The sequence below is a fragment of the Drosophila teissieri genome, chromosome 2L (genome assembly GCF_016746235.2).
Source record: "Drosophila teissieri strain GT53w chromosome 2L, Prin_Dtei_1.1, whole genome shotgun sequence".
NCBI classification, from domain to species: domain Eukaryota; kingdom Metazoa; phylum Arthropoda; class Insecta; order Diptera; family Drosophilidae; genus Drosophila; species Drosophila teissieri.
In genome coordinates, this window is record NC_053029.1 from 10174387 (window position 1) to 10196121 (window position 21735).

Here is a 21735-nt window from a genome sequence, read left to right on the forward strand (position 1 = left end):
GCGACTGCGATGCCAGCGGCGACTGCGAGCGAATCGGCCAACTAACTGGCTTTATGTTTATCGGTATCAGTTCAGCTGAGTTCAGTTCAAGTGCCAGCCTAGTGGCCTTATCTATGGAGAAGTGCTGGGCATGCCGGGCGTCACTGTTAACGCGAGACGTTCTTTTCGGGCCCACCTCGCATGGCAGTGGCAAGTGGGCCAAAAGGGGGGCTCTTTAGGCCAAGCGTAATTGGAGTAGGCAAATACCAACGCACTTATCTTGGCCCAAAAGAGCTGCTTCCATTTGCTTATGGCGCTGCAAGAGGTGCAACAAATATTTATAAATTGCTCTCATTTTTGACTGCAAAGCACTTTAATCGTTTTTTAAGCAAACTCCCATTGCCCGCAAATCACAAAGCAATATTATTGACACTTCGGCTTGAAAGGAGCAAACCACTTCCATTTGTCATCGGGCCTATTAAACACTTTTCATGTTTTCCAATTTCACATTTTCTTTGGTAAAATAAATAAATGATTTTTGTAGATATTTTTTCCTAATGACCCGCATTTGTTCCATTTTTGGGCACGGCAACTTTTGCATTTTGCATGAAAGTTATTGTGTTTGGCTTAAAATATAACTTGCAATATTAATGTAATTTTGATTAAACTGCTATTTCCGAACATTCTCATTAGTAAGTTGGTCATTAAAAATCCATTTCGCTCGTCAGCCGAAAGTTTTGGCACTCGGAAATCAAATTTTATATTAAATAGAATGCCGTTCAGAAGTTTGGTGAAAGGGTAAGCGAGATGTCACGCGTTTACCTTTCGAAAAATATGTAAATCAAATGTGGTGACAAGCGGCAAAGAACTGGCGTCACAAATTAGAATTCTCGAGGCGTTCGAGATGGGCGAGAAGTTCGCGGAGTTTTTATTCATTATGCCCTAAATGCGTAACTAAAGCAATTTGAAAGTAGAACTCATTTTCACCCTCGACTTGACTTGCCACTCGTGCTAAAATACTTTTTCCCGCGCGCCGCTCTACGTGCCCATATGCCTAAAAGTATGCACGTATCTGGCGACATTGTCGTTTGATTAAACTTGTTAACACACACACGCACCACCCCACACCCACACCATCAGCGTCTTGAAGGACGCGCAGCAGGATGCGGATGTGGGCGCGGATGCGAGTGCGGATGCCAAAGTTTGTCAGCCTGGCAGCAGGAGCATCGCTTTAAAGTCAGCGCTGCAAACTCATTTGGTCCAAGGAAGCGAACGAAACTCGAGCACAAATTCCAAAATATATATGTATATCTATATATATCTGCTCGGGTATTTCCTGTCCCCGCCGGAAGTTCCATTGCATAATCTTATTAACCACACACACAGGCACAACCGAACTGAGATGGCACTCTATGAACGCTGAATAATTTATGCATCCAATTGCCAGGCAGCGGCATTTGGCCAGAATTGTTGACAACTTGCCTGTGGCTCTGTGGCAATGCGCATTTTGATTTGGTCTGCCAAGTTTTTACTTATCCGATTAGGCCATCCTAATTACAACCGGCTGTGTTTGCATTGCCCTGCCACATGCCACACGCCACTTGCACACACATTTGAATTAGAGTCTAAATTTGATGCGATTTGATTGCATTTCCAGCCTCCACTTTTTCAGTAATGCATTTATTAACCCACCAGATTTTGGGCCATAGCTGAATAGCTCAAATGAAATGGGGACTGCAAGAAAGTGGGCTCCTGAAAAATATGGCAAAACAGTTTCGAGGGGCGGGGGGGTCCTTTGTGCCTTTGTTTTATGACCAGCCAGGCTCGACGACACCCATGAAGGCCATGATTGATGCGCTCCTCGAGCTCCTTCGCGTTTTAGTGGATTTCCAAATTGCTTTTTTCACGCTGACAGCGGAGAGTCAACGTGAAAAGCCAGCGGCAGTTATTCAAATGCAAACGACAGCTGTCAAAATGGTTTTAACTAAAAATTCGACTTTATCTTTTACCCACTCTTTTTTCCTCTGCTTGCAGCTGCGCCTGAAGTTCTCCGCCGGCACAGAAAAAATGGGCCAAATGTCAATGAGTGACTGGGCCGTGGCAGCCGCCAGGATTCCAATTCATGTCCTCACCGAATGATAAGCTAGCTGCCAGCTAAAAAAACCAACGAGACCGAGAGCCGAAAAAAAAGTAAAGGAAATCCTTGAGAGCGGGCCCCCACTGCGAAAGCCAAGTCAATGACCCTCGTCGTCCGGCTATCAGCGAGCATATGGCTGCTGATGCTCCTGCTGCTGCTCCTGTTCCTGCTGCCGGCGGCGGTCCTGCCACACCAGATGCCTCCAGATGCAGACCAGAAGTTCTCCCTGCCCGCCGTGCCGCTGCCCCCGCCGCCGCCCTTCCAGCCCGGAAAGAATCACTTTGCGCTGAACGCATTCGCCGGCGGCGAGCACGCCTCCGGCGGACACACCCACTCCCCGTCCGCGGCGTCCAGTCCGGGATGCGGGGGCATGCTGAAGGCGCGCCACGGCCACATCCAGACGCCCAACTTCCCGCACCGCTTCGCCACGCCCATCGAGTGCGTGTGGATCATCGATGCCACCGATATGCCGCCGCCGGGCCAGGCGAATGTGTCCATCGTGGTGTACCTCACCCAGTTGTACGTGCTCAGCGGCCTGAAGTTCACGGAGTACATGTACTACTCGGATGACTTCAAGGTGCCTGCGCATCGCGTCTTCACGCTCACCGAGGACGACGTCACCCAGGTCACGTGGGTGCAGTTCCACAGCCAGTACCTGGAGATCCGCTTCACCATGGCCACCCTGGACGGCACCCACCTGCGCGCCCTGGACCGCCTGCTCGACGTCTACGGGTTCAACATCACCTACGAGGTGCAGCACGAGGTGAAGACCAGTCAGTGCAACACGCTGCAGTGCCGATTCCTTGGGGATTGCTATGCGAGCGAGGACTACAGGTGAGTGCGTCTGATCACGAAAATTAAACATTAGGTATTTATTAAATGAAGCTGAAAAGTTGTATAAAACAGCGGAAGTTAAATGACACGAAAGTGTTGAGTGTAATGTTACTTGTTATATTTGACTGAAGATGGTCAACAGGGCGGATGAGTAATTTGGGCATGGGATGTTTTCTTCTTGGGTATTAAAGGCATACAGAAATCTCTATTAATTGTTTTTTGACATATCCTTGATTACTACAAATAAGCATTGAATAAATGACTCAAGCATTGTGTTAGCTTGCAACAAAAGTTGAATTACAGCCAGCCAAAAGTTAGTTTTGTGCAAAAGTTGAGCATGGTGGGAGCCATTGACGCAGCTGAAATATATGTGAGCACCGCGAGCAATCCAGCCCGGTCTCCCCGTGGACACGAGCACCTGCGTCCGGAACATGCAGCATATTTAAGCGGAGGCAAAACTTTTTCGGCTCCCAACGACCTTCCGCCAAGTGGACAGTGAAAATGCGGCGGAGGGAAAGTGAAAATGGTGGGAAAGCAGAGAGAGAACCGGATTCACATGGGTTTAAAATTCAGTCTCCTTGCTGTTCAGACAAATCCATATACATGGCAGTGGAAATCACCGACAGGTAGCCGTTGAAATTGTTAACTGTTCGCACATCAATCTTTTGTTCTTTTCGCTTGGATTTGGATTTGGGTTTGGATTCGGATTCGGGATCGGGATCGGTTCAAGGCTGCCGCGCTGGCTCCATCTAAAACCAAGTGGGAGCCATACATTTGTAATGTTTCAATAAGTGGAGCCCGAAAACAAGCGAAAAAACCCGGCCGGATTTCCCCCGGCGGAAAAGCGGAGAAGCGGAGGACGGCAGCCCGAAACAATGGCAACCCATGTCAGTGAAAAGAAAAGTACACAACATACGTGTGTATATGTGTGTGTGTGTTCACATGCTAGTCAGCCAAAAGTCAAAAGAAAAGCGGGAAAGCTTGATGCATTTTTCCCGACTAAATCCAGGTAGTGGGTTTTATGAATAAGCTCAGCAATTGAGTTTGACGTGAGAGGGTTTGTGGTAGCAGTACATAGTACATAGTACATACAATGCCTTGACAAGTCGTGCGGGTTCTTGATTAATTGAAGAGCTCCTCGAGGCAGCGCGAATATTCGTTTGAATATCCCATCTAAAACAGTGGCAAATAAAACGGAATTCTCAATTATAGAATCAATTATAAAGTGAAATTTGTAGGCAATTAACATGTAAATAGCACGACGCACATTGACCCCCGAGAACGTTAAACAAATCAAATTAATTGCCCGATTTGCCGGGGCACTTGGCTATTTACGAGCCCGTATATTTGGTATACTCGCATTTGGAGCCAACTTCTGGCGAAAGTTTGCCAAAGAAAGCTGCAACTCCCACGCCTACTTAACATAATTATAATTAATTGGCTGGCCCAAGGCCGCGCATCCGGCCAACTAATTGAATATTAATATCAGTGTCGAAGTGTGAGTCACTGAAATGCTCACACCCCCTCCCCCCGGAGGAGAGGGGCGAGTAAAATTAATATAAAAGTGACAGCTGAACTAAGTTGCATCAACATCTTTTCGCCTTATTAAAGTCGGAGCTGGAAACATAATTTCGCGCCTGCCACGTAGCAGCCCGTAACTTAATTACCAACCAGAGGCAAATGGGGAGCGGCCAACTCGCACTCTACGTGCCTCAGATAAGGACGTATATCCCAGCATCCAAAGCACCCGAGAAGCACCCCCCGAAATCTCGCAGTGCACGAGATGAAGCGAGATGTGTGTGGGGGCTGTCAAGTGACTTGTGTCAGGAGCACAGGCATCAGCATCACCATCCACATCCGCATCAGCATCACAGATGCTGCGCACTCGTATAAACAACCAAACAGTCATGCTCATGTTGTCAGCTCTCCAGCTCGAAGGATATGCCAGGATATGCGGGGATAAAGGGGAATATCCAGCCATCCCCCTCAGCCATGTTTAGCCCCCCTGGTTTTTGGCTCAATCTCACTCACTGCATCCCCGTTTATGGCACTCGTTTTCAGCAGCTCCTTTGTTGGGTTAATGTGCGAAAAATGCACGGCATCGGCGAAAGCCAAATAGATGATAAAAAACAAGCGGATAACTCACAAACTCACAACTGGGAGCCCGAATCTTTATGTGTTGCCCAGAATGCGTACACGCTTAGTCCTCCCCGTTTATTAATTTTTTCTGCCGCCTCTGTGATGTTCGTGGAGTGGCAGCTCGTTGACTTTGCATATGCTACAACATGTATCCACAGTTTGGGGCAAGTAAGTAGGGCGTCTCGGGGGGAAAATGAGGCACCACAAAAGATACAGAAGAAATGTACCCAAAACTTAGAAATAGTGACAGAGGACTACTTGTGTTGATACGTTTGATTATTTTAGTTAGAATATAAATAGTATAATCACTTATGTAGTATATGGACATAAAGGTATTAAACATAAATGCATAATTGCAATTGATAAAGTTGTTTGAAATAATTATAGCACACTGTATTATCTACTCTTTGGTCTGTATGTAAAACCATAAATTTGATGACTATTATCTTGGCCTTGGCTGTTTCTATACATATTTGTGTGTTAGCATTTTTAATAAGCGCTTTCAGACGCGTGAAGTAAAAGTGTCAAGTGTTGCGCAGCTAAAAGCTAATCAAATGTTGTAAGCCAAAGCGCATATAGTACTTGCAGGATTTTAAATGAATTGTTCTTAACTTTGGTTGAAGCAGAGAATTTTATTTGAATTTCGAGACTGAAGTATAGAAGAGCTGTAGCCCTTTTTGGTTATTTATTTGCAATAGTGGCACCAGCTCATTAATGGTGGCGACCACTAACCCCGTTTGATTGCCAATAAACTTTGCATAAAATATTCAAAATGCTGTTGAGCTGCGAACTGCTGGCAGAAACTTTGGAAAAGCGATTCCAAGTTGCCGGCGAAAAAGCCGGAGAGCAGAAACAATAAGCCATAAACAATTGGCCAAAAGCCAGCAAGGAATGGCTGTCCCAGCCAGAGAGTGCTGGTTTCCATTTCGAACCCTTTGGTCCTTTCGTCCTTTGGTCCTTTGCCATTCCATTTTCGTCCTGCATTTATTTCGACCGACTGGATGCGTTTCTGGTTGCATTTGTATGCATTTATTTGGGTCGTGTTCATCAATTTGCCGCCGGCCAGTGAAAATCTGTTGCACTTCACCGCAAAACTCAGCAGCACAGCAGCAGTAACCAATTTATATTTTTTAAATACTTTTTCGCTTTTAAGCCATTTTTGGTTCCAGTCCTTTTTCTTGTTGTCCTTTTGCTTTAATTTTTTCTTTCGGTTTTCGACGCATCTCTATATTTTCATTAACAAACGCTTAATTGAAAAACTTTTTCGCTTTGAGGGTCGTCAGTTGGGCCAGAGATGATGGGCCCTCTCCTATTGAACCGATTCAGTGTAATTGAATCTATTTTCCCTTTAAGTTCGCAACAGTGAAGAAAAGTGGCCAAATGTATTCACAGTTGACGAGCAGACGCAGTGAAAAATTCCATCCGTTGCGCATATATTGCCAGCAGACTTTCGCTCTAAACACAACATTGTATATTTGAGTGGCCCAAAATGTAAAAGAGGCCGTAAAACCCAATCCCCATCCGACTGATTGGCAACCTTTTTGTGCGACCATCGGTAAACAAGCAGGCGGCGGAAGGCGGCAGGACCTGCACCATCCGCAAGGACATCGCTATGGAATTGGGCCACATCCTGGCGGCAAGTTGGGTGGCTCCCCAAATCGGGTGGCTGGTTGGGTTCACTTCCAGTGGCGGATTGGGGGGCACGATCTTATCGAGAGTTTTAGTTGCAAATTTCAAAAATTACATTTTGCATCACAAAAGAAGAAGCCTTCGAGGATTTTCAGTCATTTGAAAAGTATATTCATTGTAAAATCACTCACATTAAAATTTGGGATATTTAAAACTTCGGATCAAATTCCTTAATATTCCAAATAGTCCTAGCACAGCTTAATTTAAAAATTGAAATCCAATACTTTAAACAAAAAACATTGTAGTTTTCATGGGCAATGTTTATTTGATATTGGAAATTCAAAATTCCAAAACAATAGACCATCAATATTAAAAATGGGAGTATACTCTTACTCAACTTATTTTCAATAACCCGGCAGCAATTTTTTGTTAAATGCTTTCATATTTGTTATCCTGAAAGAAAATCCTGGAGAATTGCGAAAGCGAGTCATAGCGCAAATCATGTTCTTTAAATATTAACCATCGACGCAGAGTGCAGAAATTTAAATGCAAATGGCAAATGGAAAACTATTGCAATATTTTCGGAAAGCCAGCCCCGAATCCTCGAGATTGGAGATGGAGGCACATAAACATGGCTGGCAATGAATATGCGTGGAGGCCATTGGCTGTGGATCTGCGTCCGTTTCAGCTTGAATAACAAACAAAAAATTGCGAAGCTGGTGCTGAGCAAACAGAATGTCGGCACCAAATGAGATCAGGTCGACGGGATGTGGGTGGCTCAATGGGTGCATGGATGCATCGGGGTGCAGGGGTGCAGGGGTGGACACCCATCCTGCGTCCTGCGGAGGTGCATCCTTGTGGCCGATGCACATGCCAGTGGGCTCGCCACATGGCAACTGTGTCAGTGTCATTCCGATTCGCCTGCCTGGCTGCCTGGCTGCCTGCCTGCGCCTCGTGCATTGTTTGCCATGTCAAACATTGTCATTTATCCAAAGTCGAGCACCCAGGGAACCGCTTATGGGAAGCATCCAAAGGGATGCAGTTGGGATGCAGTCGGGTTAGGATGGTTCGCTTTTGCATATTGCAATTAAGTTTTGTTTGGCCCCGAAATTCGCACATTGGCAGCCAGCACCGATCTACGGCATGTGCCGCTCAATTAAAACTTTTTGCCCCAATATTGTGGCAATTCGGTGCTTTTAATTTTCCTGTCGTGCAACGAGATTGAGGCACCTTGACCACAAATTGGGCTCCTCGCTTGAGCGAGAGCTGTTATTACTTCTTTCGAAAGTTTGCAAAATATAAGAAAGCCACCAGCCGTAGTGGTATAATATAAAGAAAAATATATAAAGGAAAGCCAGCTACTCTCGTTTAATTTCTGATTTTTGTTCTTCTAATTAAATTTCCACCTGGTGTGGGAAAATGAAGGCAGTTATGAAATATATTATATGCCCTTCGGCAGAGCCACTGTTGGCGCAGCAAAAATAAAAATAATTTAAATGCTGAAAAACAAAACCATTAAAATGCAAATAGAACAACACATATATGTATATGCATGTATAGGTATATTTTTGATATTAAACATCCTTTGTGTTTTACGACTGCGAAGCCGCAAAACCATTTTACAAAACCCTATTCGCAGTCACCTTTTCACATGCTACATACGACCATCAAATTAAATTTTATTGCATTAGGCGAATGGGTGAAAAAGTAATTGCCAACATTTCAGCCTTTTCTTCGTTTTTTCTCCCATTTTCCAACCGCTTCCTTTTACGGGTTACACGTGCCATCGCCAAGAAAAAAGCAATTTGTTGTAATTTCATTGCGTTTTCATCGCACGCCGACCGGGCCAACAGTCATTCAATACCACATTCGTCTACGCCCGTCATTTAAAGTGGAGTTGAATGCGGGGCACAAATTCACTGAGCTTTGATTCGATTCGATTGCTCCGTGTTTTAATTATTGATTCTGCTCAATGAAAGCAATTAATTCCGCGGCAGGGATCAGCATACATAGCTGAAGTCGCAGAAGTATGCTAGGTGTGCCACTCAAATTGAATTCTTTATGCAACAATTTATTTTGAAGGTGGAAATTATTAAACTTTTTTTCCAAAAGCAATTAAGTCTGATTATGGGGAGAAACATGCCCAGCTGATGTCTCCAAAGGCGTTGCCACTCCACATCTTAATTACGCTTTTTATAGAGCTGCGTAAAAGTATGCAACAATACATTTTTATTACAGAACTTGGCATTACTGGCTGAAAAGGAAGTTCCTCTTATGCTGCATCGCTACTCCAGTGATTTTTTACCACTTGAATGGCAATCTAGCCCAAACTAACTATTGTACCCTGTAATATTACATATCTTGCAGTGATTCAATAGCTTTAGTTTCGCATTCGAGCTTCTGCTGGTCCATTACGCGATGTGTATGTATGAGTGACTATTCGCTTCTTCATATTTTCCAATGCACTTTGGCTTTTTGTCAAAAATGTGCCAAAATCCCGGCCAGAGACTCGCAACTAAGTAACAATGCTGGCGTCTCATATGACATATGCATGGCAGCCATATGTGTATCTTGGGTTAGCCATTCAAGCTATTCTCATTCGCATTCGCATTCGTATTGGTATTCGTAGTCGGATTCACATTCGCATTCACATTCGCCTATCGTCATATTCCAAATGCAGTCAAGCATTTCGGCAGCGTTGTCAGCAGTTTTTGAGTGCAGTGCCATAAAGTTGCTGCAGATTTTTGGCAAGCGATTTTAATTGTTCGGCTCCGCGAAATCTGAATGAATTTAAAATGCCAGCAATTGGATTGCCACGAGCGATGGTGAAAACAATGCCGCTCCCCTGAGATTCGCCCAAAAATCTATTTGCCCACCATTCTCACCGAATCGTAACACATTTGCCGTATGTGCAGCACATTTAATTTTTATTTAAAACAAAAGGCCCGGCAGCGGCACAAATAAAGGAAAAATAAAATAAAGCCCGGTGTGCCAAATACTTTTTTGGTGTTCCAAAAAAAAAGTTTCCAAGTGCACATGTCGCAAAATACACAGAATTATGCAAAAAACAGAAAATAATAAAAGAGCAGAGAAAAAGTAAGCCAAAACTGGCAAACACACGGTCAAAAAACAGCTGCAGGTGATTTTCGGGGATTCGTGAAAAATGCAAAGCCCGTTTCATTGAAATGAAGAAGGCTTAGTGCCGAATCGGTGGCGGAAATCCTTCCTTCCTTCCTCTTTTTCGACCAGCTTATCCTTACGAATAGCTGTCGATGAGCCAACATTAAGATACCAAATAAATTTCAAGTTAAGGAATTTAAGTTATTACTGAAACTATGATTATAATTAGTTATATATACTTAAAAAGCTGCATTAGAATGGAATTTTCAGCAGTTGCACCATCTAAACTCAGCTGAAGTGTACTTACACATACGGAAGTTTAGTTCTAAAGTTTAAACTGTGTGAAATATCTTGTGTTTTCCGAGAAAAACGCTTCCGCCACAGAAGGCGAAACAAGGAGCCATGGCGATAAGTAGGCAGCAAGGACTTCTGGCATCGCAGATGTCAGGACACAGGGCAATTAATTTCCGCCATACAATGGCTGGCATGCAGGACCACAAAATTCTTATGTAACAAGCCAGTGGGCCAGTGGGTAAGTTGGACAAAGGGGCGGCTTTCCAGGACCTAGGAGCAAACATACGAGTATTCATGTTCGAATGATAAAGTGCTTAATTTTCAAAATATATAGTGCTCAAAATATGGGACAACAGACACTTAAACAGGGACTTACGAGGAATTTTGTCTCAAGTAGCTCGGGAGCAAAATAAATAAATACTTTGCATAATTGCGGCCTTCAATTCAACTTTCCCGCATCGCCCCACTCAAAAGTGATTCCTTATTTCAGCCAAGAAACACAAAGATTTCGCATTAAAGCACAACTTTTATGAGCATCAAAAGTTTGCTTGTCACATTGCTGGTGATGTTCTTTTCCCAGGAGAAGATTTGGTTATTCCCCGACTAAGCGGCGCAAAAGTTTTGGCTTTTTCTTTTGGCCCTCACAGAAGATGGCCATATGCCCAGTGTGATGCGAGTTTGATGATAATAGTGGAAAGTGGAAGCTGCAGATGGCACTAATAGATCAATTACAATGGTTCCTTCATCGAATGCCCATTAAGCGGAGACTTCTGAAGAAGTGCCAAGAAAAGGAGGGGGAATTTACTCTTTTCTCTAAGATTTTCACGCTTTTCAGCACTTTCAACCTTTCTGTGGAAAGTGGAAAAAACAAAATGGGGAATTAATTCGGGTTGGCGTGTGTCAACAACGCATGACTTACGAACAGCTGGGCAAGAATAACAATTGTTTCCCCGGCTGAAAAATGGGCGACATGGGGCGAAACAAATGGCCAAGGATGCCCAATTACTTTCAACAAATGGTTACACGTTTTGTTATGGCACAAAAAATTGGTCAAACTCGGGTAGCCCAATTAAATTGTCAAAAACGCTGTGTGCGTAAATTATATTCCGAGAATTAAAATGCCCGTAGATTTCGTTTTCGAGGGAAAGTGACATTTAAAATGGATTTAAATAAAAAAGGCAGTTGTATGAAAAACATTTGAATGCAAGGTAAGCGCACATTGCTTCAATAACTGATTTGACATTGAACGGCTGTGAGATTTCTGCATTTTCATTGAGTGCAGAAATCAGTTTTCATTGAACGCTTCTGCGAATAAATAATCCAATCCAATGCGTTTGATAAAAAAGTTTAAGTAGAAGCCTTGGCAAAACTTATAAATTGGTTTAGCAAGCGGCCCCAATGCGTGAGAAAATCCTTTCATGAGCTTTTCGCTCTGGCGACAGCGACGCTTTTCTCGATTTCCCGACCTTGGCTCCGCCGACTGACATATTTAAATTATTGTCCGAGGCCAAGAGCCCGACCCAAGTGTCCGTATCTGATGATGACGCGGTCGTGTCCTCGCCCGGCGGTGAGTACGCATTCCAAATAACTACAAATTCAGCTTAGGCACGTACTTAAAAAAAAAAGGAGAAAAAGAAGGAACATTCCCATCAAGTGGGTCCAATAAAAGTTTTATGAGTCAGCCGCAATCTCGGGTCGAGATAAATGCGAATCCTGCGACCGGCGCTGTGATAACTTGTCCACTTTGACCGGCGGCTGCCAAGTTTGCAGTTCCTGACACACAACTCGACCATCTCCATCTCCATCTCTGCCCATCCCCTCCAGATGGCAAACAGTACTGGGAACGTGCTCACATCCTCCATTCTGCTCTGTTCCTTGCAGCTCGTATGGCTGCTCCTGTTTTCCCGGCTTCAGCGGCAGTGACTGTGGTCATGGACCCCTCTGCCAGGACCTGCACACCAACGTTTGCCAGAACGGCGGCACTTGCAAGTGAGTACTCAATACCCAATAGTTGAAATCCACGAAAATGCAGGTCCTTGTAGGTATAGTCTGAAATTAAAGCTATATGAAGTATTCAAAGTTCTCTACCAATATCACAGATAGTTCTAACTATACTTCTGCTTATGAGTTGCTGATGTTTAGCCTTTCTTTCACTGCCATGTCATCAATTGCAGGCACATCGGCGACGCCGCCATAACTTGCCATTGTCCGAGGGGCTTCAAGGGGACCAGATGCGAAATACCCGAAATAAACGAGGCTACGCAGGGTAAGTGCAATAATAAATGTTATTTCCCCCAGAGATATATCCACATACAGCCGCGTAGTCTGCGGAACATGCAGGCTAATAGGCGCCAGGACAGCCCACAAAAAAAAAGGAAAATAAAATGGGGGAGTGGGGAACATAAAAAGCTGGAAAAATGGCATGGAGGAGCGGCACAAAGGGCGCTGCTGTAAAAGTGAAAATGTAATTAAGGAAATAATTAGCATTAAAAATGCACTCATTGCCAGCTGAGGTACCCGCACAGACACTGTGCAGACAAATTGAAAGGAAAGGCGACGGGCGGTGCCCTTTTATGCCACCCCCATCCCGCTTTTCCAACCCATTTTCCCGCCCATCTGGAAATTCTCTCGCCCCATTTAATCGGCAAGTGCGTGGGAAAACAATAAAAATGCATAACAACTGCAACGGAGAGCATTAAAAGGGAGCCGGCAACACGGTGGAAAACCTCAGGTTGTCACTGTCCCTGCGCCGTGCCAATTTCCATACGCGGTGGAAAACCCGGGACATGAACAACTGCGAAAATGTCACCATCCTTCAGCTTTCAGCCGGCAGCCACCGGCAACAATGTTTAAGCTTTAAGTTGTGCAGTTCATTGAATCGCAAAGTGCCTGCCATGGTAATGAGAACGGGAAGAACGGTCTTGAATCCTGCAACAGAATTGCGAGATGTTCCCCTTTTTTAGCTTGGACTTTTAGCATTCCCGAAAAATTCTACAAAGCTTTTTACAGTACAGTGAAATCTTTGGATGTGAATCAGTTGGATCAAGCATTTAATATTCCAGCGGCTGGTTTAAAAATTTCATGGAATAAACACTTCAAAGAGCTGACAAAAAATGTTAAGGCAACTAGTTTCCAAAAGGACGGCTAACCAAAAGGATGTATACTACAAAATTCCAATTTCATCGATTAGAGACTCCATTCCATTGCAGCTATAGAAAAAATGAATAAAAGCAGTTTGCTGGAATGGTGAAAAACCGAGAGATTATCCAAACGAATACCAGGCACATGCCTACCATATTTTTGCTGCATGATGTTATGTCCTTTATTCAGCTTCATGCCCCAAGGAGATTTAAAGGATTCTTCTTGTGGCGACTGCAAAAGCACCTCCTTACCACCCCCCACTGGTTGGATGTTGCCACAGGTGTTGGTCCACGGCCACTCATCCACATCCATGTCTCAGATTCGACCTTTTATGGAAGCAATTACCAAATGTTTTCCATCCTCTCCATCCTTTCAGGCTGCACCAGCAACTCCAGCTCCATCGAATGCCACCAGGCCTGCGACTTTGACAATTTCGGCCACTCCGTCGCCACTCCTGGCCAGAGTTACCCCGCCCCCAAGGGCAACCGGAATGCGGCACGCAGTGGAAAAACCCGGTACGAGGTGACCATGCGACTGGGTGCCAATCTCACAGGATACCATCGCCATGCCGACCGGGAGCAGTTGTCGGGCGTTATGGAGCGACAGGTGAGCTGAGATACTCATAAGATACTCAAAATTGGTTCTTAACTGGGATAATTGTAAGAAAAGCTCAGATATTATGTTGACATTATTTGTTTACTCAAATGATATTTTTCGAAAAGTGTGTAGGTCAATGTTTGGGTATATAACATTTGGGCATATTAAATCAGAGGGAAGTAGAAACTAACAACTTCACTTCATCAATAAGCCATACTTACATAATTTGTTGCACAAATATTTTTATTTATAATATTACAATCTTTAGGTAATTATTTTGGAAACAAAACTGAAAAATATTGTTTAGAGTAAAAAAGGAGGTCTTAGCCCACATAGTTCTGCGTCAAATTGAGCTGCTCCTCGGGCTCGTTTCTGCCCCCATTCGCTGCTCCGTGCAGCACATTTCTCACCGCTCCTGGCGTGGCGTCCAAGGAGGCACTCCACATGGGCGGATGACCCGCCTGCTGCTGGGCATTGTTCGCAGGCGGAGTGACCGGGCTGCCAGCACTGCTCTCCATGATCGTGGGCATGTTGGGTGGATGTGGGGCGGAAGTGGCCGGCGGATCGACGCGCTCCATGAGCTGGGTGAAGCTGCCGCCGATGAAGTCGCTGCTCTCGTGGCGCTTGTAGCTGTGGGCGGAGCGGGAGAGTGGGCGCCAGCGGTTCAGCTTCTTGGAGGCCATACGCTGCAGGGGCGGAGTGCGGGTGCCCATTTCCGGCTGAAAGGAAGTGGCGCCCTTGGCACCGGAAGTGTGCTGCTCGAGAAGCGTGCTCACCAGCTTGTCCAGCGCCTTCAGATCCACATTCAGCTGGGAGTTCGGAATGGAGTTCATTCGACTGCCGGACAGGCTGCCCGATCCCGTCTGTCCCGGGTCGCCATCCGTCTTGAGGCGGTTCAGGCCGGCTATCTTGGCCAGTCGCTCGGTTAACTGAAAGAATCAGGGATGATGTATTAAAGTCTGTAGAGTATAGGGTATCAGTTAGTTGGAGCACTTAACTAAATACTTTCTCTTTGTTTAGTACATGTAGTTTGGGTTTAAATTGCCGAATTACATTGCAATCATGTTTATATGAAACAAGAAAAACAGCTGAATATTTTCCCTGCACTCAATTAGATTGCCATTCTGGCCTGGGTTACACAACTCCCAACTCTTCCTAATAAATCGCCTGTGAGACTGCAGGACTGATACTTCAACGGAGCCAATTAAACTTTCCGTTTTCCCATATGCGAAATTACAATTAAGCAATAAAAACTAACGAAATGTGCCCTTAGGCCCTGTGGCAAACGAACAAGTGTTCGCTCTGCAGCGGCTTCCAAGTGCCTGGTTGCACCGAATGTCGAAGGCCAAAGGACGAAGGACGAAGAGGAGGTTGACTGGCTGAGGGGGGGGCAACAGTTTCCAGCCTGCGAAGGATTCGCCTTCGCTCGGTGTGCGACTTTAATTGATGTTTCATTTCCGTTGCAAAGTGCTTCCGTTTTCCTGAGCTCCGCGTCCGCCGTTTGTTTTGTCCAACTGGCGGGGGAGTCGCCTGCCGACCTGGTAATTGAGTATCAATGCGGTTTTAAGTGAAAAATGCTGCCAACCTTTGGCAACCATCTGTGTAGCCAACCCATCCACCCACCCTTCCATCCATCCATCCATCCATCCAACGATCCAACCAACCAACCACCCTATCTCAATGGCCGACCATTTCCGTTTTTAATCTTTTGCCTTGATTTGCTCGCTCTTCGCTTCGTTTTCGTTTTCGTTTTCATTTCATGTTTTCTGTGTTTTTTCAATTGCCTCGTGCTCCATTCAAATGGGGTTAATTGAGTTTTAGTGGCCAGGACTCACTTTAAACTGATTACAAGCTGCCGCCAGAGGGCGTGGTGGTGGTGTTGGTCGTAGGCTTTGCAAGTTTGTTTTGCATGCCACTCGGCTATTTGGTGGCTGTCTCTCGAAATATTTGGAGCATGTCAGTTTGCCAGCCACTCGAGTTTCTTGGCCCAAGACCACCCATCACCCAACAGCAACCACCAACCATCCACCACCAAGCTCCCACTTTACTTTTTTTTGCCGCCTGGAAACGAATTAATGTAGAAGTTGATTTGTGGCAATCGACGCTTGGATGGCTTTTGAATGCTGCTTGCCGGCGAGTTTTAATTGAGGCGCTCGTCTGCCTCTTAAACAGGAAATTAAGAAAGTTTCTCCTACCCAAGCGCTATGATTATGGAGCCAGGCGAGTGAAAGACAGCTTAAGTGTCATTAGCGAATCCAGCAAGGTGATGGAACATGCAGATCTTGCTTAAGTACGCTTTTCCTGCTGCAAAAAAGCAACACACTGTGCGAAACTCAATGACAAGGTCTTAAGCGTGTAGCTCCGGTTTTTATGCTGCAAGTTGACACGATGTTGCCCAGTGGGTATAGTTTCAGCTAGTGCAGAAAAACCGAAAGGAGTTCATTTTCGTCTTGCAACAGGTTCATCTGGCTGACTATAAATCTTGCATGATTTTCAACTACTCAGTTCAGTTGTTGCCCTGCTGCTCCGCTTTTTTCCTTGCAACTGCCCCAAGTGACCCTCCCCATCCGGGGAAGCATCCCTTGATTTATGATCTTCCCAACTTGCTTTACGAGCATTGTCGCATCGTTTTGGCCGGCACTTTTTGCGTCGCTCGCCGTGCATTTTCTTGTCCGCCTCGCAGGGCTTATCAACTAATGATTGAGGTCAGTTGGCCAGCGTTTGCCCTCTGCCCTCTGCCCTCCGCCCATCCGCCAAATAATTGCCGGCAATTAAGCTTAAATGCTGGCTGGCCTTCCTCTCCTTGGGGCCATGACAAATGCAATTTGAAGAGACTTCCTGGCCCCGAAACTTCCTTGGTACAACTTGAATCGATCCGAAATATTATACCTATCGTAAGTAAAATATACTAATTCGTTGAAAATATTAACAGCAGAAGAAGCGTTCGACATATAAATATATATTCTTGATCAGGATCAGTAGCGAGTTGATCTGCATGTCGTCTGTCCTCGTCTGTCTGTCGTCTGTCTGTCCTCGTATGAACGTCGAATCTCAGAACTACAAAACTAGAAATTAGATTAAGATACAGGCTCCAGACATAACCACGCTAGTTGTCGATTCATTGCCACGCCTACTCTAACGCCCAAACCGCCAAACTGCCACGCCACACTTTGAAAAGATTTGATATTTTTCATTTTGTATTAGTCTTGTAATTTTATCGATTCCCAAAAACTTTTGCACGCCACTATACGCCACAACCGCAAAACTGCACGCCCACTTTGAAAAGATTTGATATTTTTCATTTTTGTATTAGTCTTGTAAATTTTTTGCCACGCCCACTCTAACGCCCACAAACCACCAAAAACTCTCCTTCGCACTTCCACTAGCTGAATAACGGGTATCAAATAGTCGGGGAACTCGATTATAGCGTTCTCTCTTGTTTATTAAAATAAATTCCTAAAGGTGGACTCTTTGTTTCGGCAGCAGTTAAACAAACACAAGCAGATGTGCTTGACATTTTAATTTCAAAAATCTATAGCTGCCATGCAAACGGAGTGTTGTAGCAACTGTGTAAATATATGGGTATTATTCGAGTATCATCCACCATCCACCATCGATGAATAAAACCTGTCAAATATTTTGTGTGAACCGAATGTTTGGCCCAACCTTAGGCACAATGGGTAATCAAACACGGGTAAAGTGCGAAAACTGGTTGAAGCTGATAGCACACTTGTGCACACTTGCGAATTGGAATCAATCGGTGGCGAAGTGGCTATAAAAGCGTTGGATCTGGCAGGAAAAGATTAACATTCGCCATCTGCAGCCACCACCAGCAACATGAGGAAATCACTAATCATCATTGGCTGCCTCCTGGTGACCATTTTCCTGGCCCATCTCCCAACTGGGCTGGCCGTCTCCTGTGCCGACGATCCCAGCGATGCGGCCTGCGTCGATTGTACGCTTCCCGCGAATGCGGCTGAAACCGACTGTGCCACCGCCACTGCGGAGACCACGGCACCCACAACTGACGCGGAGGCGACCACAGCGGCCAGTGCCGCCGAAGAAACCACCACGGCCGCCGCTTCAGCCAGCGACACGACCACCGCCTCCTCCGGAAGCGGTTCCTCCAGTGGCAAGAGGCGAGTCAAGAGGACCTACAAGCGGAAGGTGAGCCGCCCCAGGAAGATCAAGAAGAGGAGGAGCAACCGGCGCCGGAACAACAGGAGCCAGAACTCTGGCTAAACACACAGGACATTAAATCAGAATCACCAGGACACGGCAATGCTACCCCTCCTAAACACTCTTCTTTAGTTTAAGTATTCAAATCATTTCCACATTGGGCCCACATAATAAAGTCTTATCTTAAAGTAAAGATATATATGTATATATAATCAGGTGTTACCTGAAAAAGGATATGTATAGATAATTGAGATACTAGATATATGTATTTATACTTATAGCTCAATCTCACCTCACCAGCCGCATTGCTGGAGTAGCTCATCCGCTTGACCTTCCTGAATGTGGCATCGTTCTCGGCCTGGGCCAGCGCCCTTTCCAGGGCGGTGTCCATCTGGGCGTCCCGCTCGTCCAGGCCGTGGTAGTGGGCGCCCCTGGGGGTGGAAAAGGGGCGTGGCAAACAAGTGTTCATTTGGTGCAACAATGCCACGAACTTTGAATGACGCGTCGGCGTGGAAGTGGAAATGTGGATGCGCCCGCCGTGCGGCAGAGCATTTATGGCTTTTTGTTAGTTTCGTGTAAAAAAATGGCGCTGGCATTTTGTGCTAAATTAAAAAGCTCACAGCCGTGTGTTAATTTGTTGCATGAATTTGCATTGTTTAAATGTCCAGCGGAATGTGCAATTTTTTCCCCACGCATTTGCAGGCACTAACTGGTTTATTTTAGACTCATTTACGGAGAATGCTCGTTTCCAATCCGCCCTTGGGTCAATCCAAATTAGAGCTGGCTGTGTGTACATACATATATCCATTTCATTAGTTCACAAGCAAACGTTGCATTTAAAAATGGAAAAAACGTGCAACTTTTGAAGCTGATTTTCAGAATATTCAGTCAGCTACTTGGGTAGCTTTCCACTTTCAGTTGCATTTTTCTTCCATATTTTAAAGGCATTTGTTTTTATTTTTCGCATTTGCTTTTGCCTAAGACCGCCATAAATACTCGGCAATGATTTCAATTATGCGATAAATATTTCACAGAATGTGCAGCGTGTATTTATTTATGGACTAGGCGGCATTCGCACTCTGAAGACATAAATACCTTCATTATTTACCTTTTCAGATTGCGTTCAGGCATTTGGCTCAGACAAATGTTGGGAGTAAATTGACTTGCCCCCAGGACGTGTTTTCATGAGAATGAGTATGATTGTCACTGTGAGTGTGAGTGTGTCAGTATGAGTGTGAGTATGAGTATAAGTCTGCGTATGCGAATGAGTATGAGTTTGCACACACGACCGGGCTCAATTATTCAACAAAAACGGAATTGTAAAGGATATGCGAAATATGAGAATTGGTTCAGGGTCGGCCGGTCCCTAAAGAGCGCTTTTCCCCCATCTGAATGTGTCTCTGCCCCACTGACTCACCCGCTGAACTTGTCCATGCCCCTGACGGTTCCCAGCCCTCCATGTCCTCCAGGACCTCCGGCCATCGAGCTGCCTCTGCGAGGATGCCGCATTGTGGAGCGATTCGTTTTGCGAACGGTGCGAAGATCTGTTTCCCAAAATCTGCGTAAAAAAGCGAAATTTATTTTACAATCGACGTACATGTTGTTGTGTGCATAAAAGAGTTCAGTGGAAAATGAATCAGCATATAGATATTCAATGTTTCTAAGATCACATTAAGCTGCTTTCGAAAATGACGTGCTCTTTTGTAATTAAGTTTAATGGCTTTCCCCTGCCACCAATAAAATCCAACTGTAAAGGAGCTGTAAAAATGTATTTTGAATGATTGGCAAATGCACGGTTTTCTTTTGTTGCCAAAGTTTTAGTTCAATTTTACTCAGTGCCCATCGCGAAACTTTTTCTATTAAGGGAAATAACCTTCGGGCTGCCGGCAGAAACTGTCCCCATTTATGTTGGCATAGGAGTGGCGCTCTCTCTCGTCGGACAGAAAACCCATAAAAATCATTTTGAATTGGCGGAGACAAGAAATTCGCAACCATAAACCGCTGTCAAAAGAAAACCGCAGCAATGAAAACAAAACCAATTCGCCGGAGTCGAGCAAACTGGATGGGTCCCGGTTATGCGAGTAACAACAAATAAATATGAAATCATGCACTTTATGCGTAATGCAACAGCCTGCGGCAGTCCTTTTTCCTCATGTTTGCTTTTGCTTTTGTTTTTGGTCCTGTGCCCCTTGCTTTTCGCCCATTTCCAGGACCAGGACTCTCGGCTAACAAATTGGATCGGTTTCGGATTGCTGCATATAGCCTTCTAGTTCCTTCCAGTGGCCGGCTTATATAGAAATCCGATTCGAGTGGCTTTGTTTTGGGCAAAAGTGGGCAAAAGAAGTGGTCAATATTCGACTGGCTGGTGGTGCAGGATACAGATCAAAACAATGGTATCCTTTGCGAAGGGTATGCACAAAGTACACACAATTTCTAAAAGCTACACAAACAAGTCAAACAAATGGGCAAACGAGCGTGAGCGTGCTTAAATAAACGTTGGCACAGTCGCAGGACATTCATACATATGTATGTGCACTATAATAATAAAAAGGATGCCGCAAACGGCAAACGGCGGCAGCGAAATAAAATTGTAGCACACTTTCGCGGGCCGTTTCGCTGATGCGGGCCAAGTGTGTATGTATAAGTACATCTATATATGTATATGTGAGCTGTATGCTGTGTTGTTGACGAAAGCCTGGTCCTCGCTTGAAGCAATTTAATGCGCCACTTTGGGGAAATTAAAGACACATGTCTGAATGGCATACTGAGAAGCAGACTGAGACGCAGACTTGGAGCTTAGATCCCCATTTGTCATCCGAACTTGCGGATGGGGGGCATTTGTTTTCATTTGGATTGCCACTCGACCACTCAGCCACTCGGCGAGGAGAAAATTGAAACGCGAAGTCAGTCAGTTAATTACGCGATATATCATATTTTGAGCCAAGCACTTGTGCCGACAGCCTGCCAAAAATATCAGATTTCTTAGGCTTTTGCCAAAATCACAGCTCCAGAATCATAATGGGCCAAGTTATGTCCGAGATCCGCCAAAAGGATTGAGCTGCCTTATTGATTTTAATGTCCAGGATGGCAAGTGTCGAGCAATATGGGTTAATTTCCCCCAACTAGTTGGTCATACGTGTGTTTACGCATTGTTTGTGTGGAGCAATCTAAGATGGGCTTAATGCACAAGGCAGACAAGATCTGATTTATTAACCCATCGTAGATTCGGTCAATGGCCATGTTGACGTAATATATAATGCGCATGCTAATAGATGTGCATTTTAAATGGGTATTAACTGGACAGCCAGAACACACAGCCCATTTTGTTGGCCATTGTGATTTTGTCTCTGTCTCTGTCTGTGACTCTGACTCTGTTGTCGTTATTAATTACACTTACTAATGGGCAACTGACCAAGCGCACATTACGGAAATGATAAGCTCAAAAGCACTTGCTCCGCCGTCATTAAACACACTCCAGCGCATCTCGCTGTGCACATTTTTAATTTGCTGCTATTCATACATATTCCGTTTTCCAGGGTGGACCTTGTTTGCACGCTTTAGTTGTACACTTTCAGTTGTGAGTCGCACATGTGGCGCAATATGGTTATGTTTGATTAAAAAAAATATATTTTTTACCATCTCAGCAAGGTCCACCCTAGACATTTTCCGGAGGAACTTCGACTACA

At 44.9% G+C, this 21735-nt stretch overlaps 3 protein-coding genes and 1 long non-coding RNA gene across 6 annotated transcripts in view; 3 read left to right on the plus strand and 1 right to left on the minus strand.

The window, feature by feature from the left end:
- The first annotated feature begins 72 nt into the window (after window positions 1-72).
- Window positions 73-537, plus strand: LOC122626687. The gene is made up of 2 exons (XR_006326729.1): window positions 73-304; window positions 369-537. It is a non-coding gene; the product is annotated as an uncharacterized LOC122626687 (long non-coding RNA).
- Window positions 538-2216: 1679 nt separating this feature from the next.
- The window catches only part of LOC122626256, a 73393-nt gene continuing 53874 nt past the window's right edge, over window positions 2217-21735 (plus strand). The window contains exons 1-4 of the mRNA XM_043806448.1: window positions 2217-2950; window positions 12014-12121; window positions 12307-12398; window positions 13650-13879. Coding sequence (XP_043662383.1) covers window positions 2217-2950; window positions 12014-12121; window positions 12307-12398; window positions 13650-13879 — 1164 coding nt within the window. The remainder of the gene's footprint in view (window positions 2951-12013; window positions 12122-12306; window positions 12399-13649; window positions 13880-21735) is intronic.
- The window catches only part of LOC122626257, a 31936-nt gene continuing 24370 nt past the window's right edge, over window positions 14170-21735 (minus strand). For 2 of the 3 annotated variants that reach the window (XM_043806449.1, XM_043806450.1), the window contains exons 11-13: window positions 19467-19607; window positions 18342-18480; window positions 14170-14799 (exon numbers count right to left, since the gene is read on the minus strand). In XM_043806449.1, coding sequence (XP_043662384.1) covers window positions 14194-14799; window positions 18342-18480; window positions 19467-19607 — 886 coding nt within the window. In that variant the 3' untranslated portion in view covers window positions 14170-14193. The remainder of the gene's footprint in view (window positions 14800-18341; window positions 18481-19466; window positions 19608-21735) is intronic. The other variant, XM_043806451.1, reaches the window with a different exon arrangement.
- Window positions 17702-18112, plus strand: LOC122626260 (protein new-glue 1). The gene has a single exon (XM_043806454.1). The coding sequence runs from the start codon at window positions 17708-17710 to the stop codon at window positions 18110-18112; it is 405 nt and encodes a 134-aa protein (XP_043662389.1). The 5' UTR covers window positions 17702-17707.

Bases quoted from the DNA above. Each gene is read 5' to 3' on its own strand.
- LOC122626260 (XM_043806454.1), top strand. From the start codon at position 17,708: ATGAGGAAATCACTAATCATCATTGGCTGCCTCCTGGTGACCATTTTC.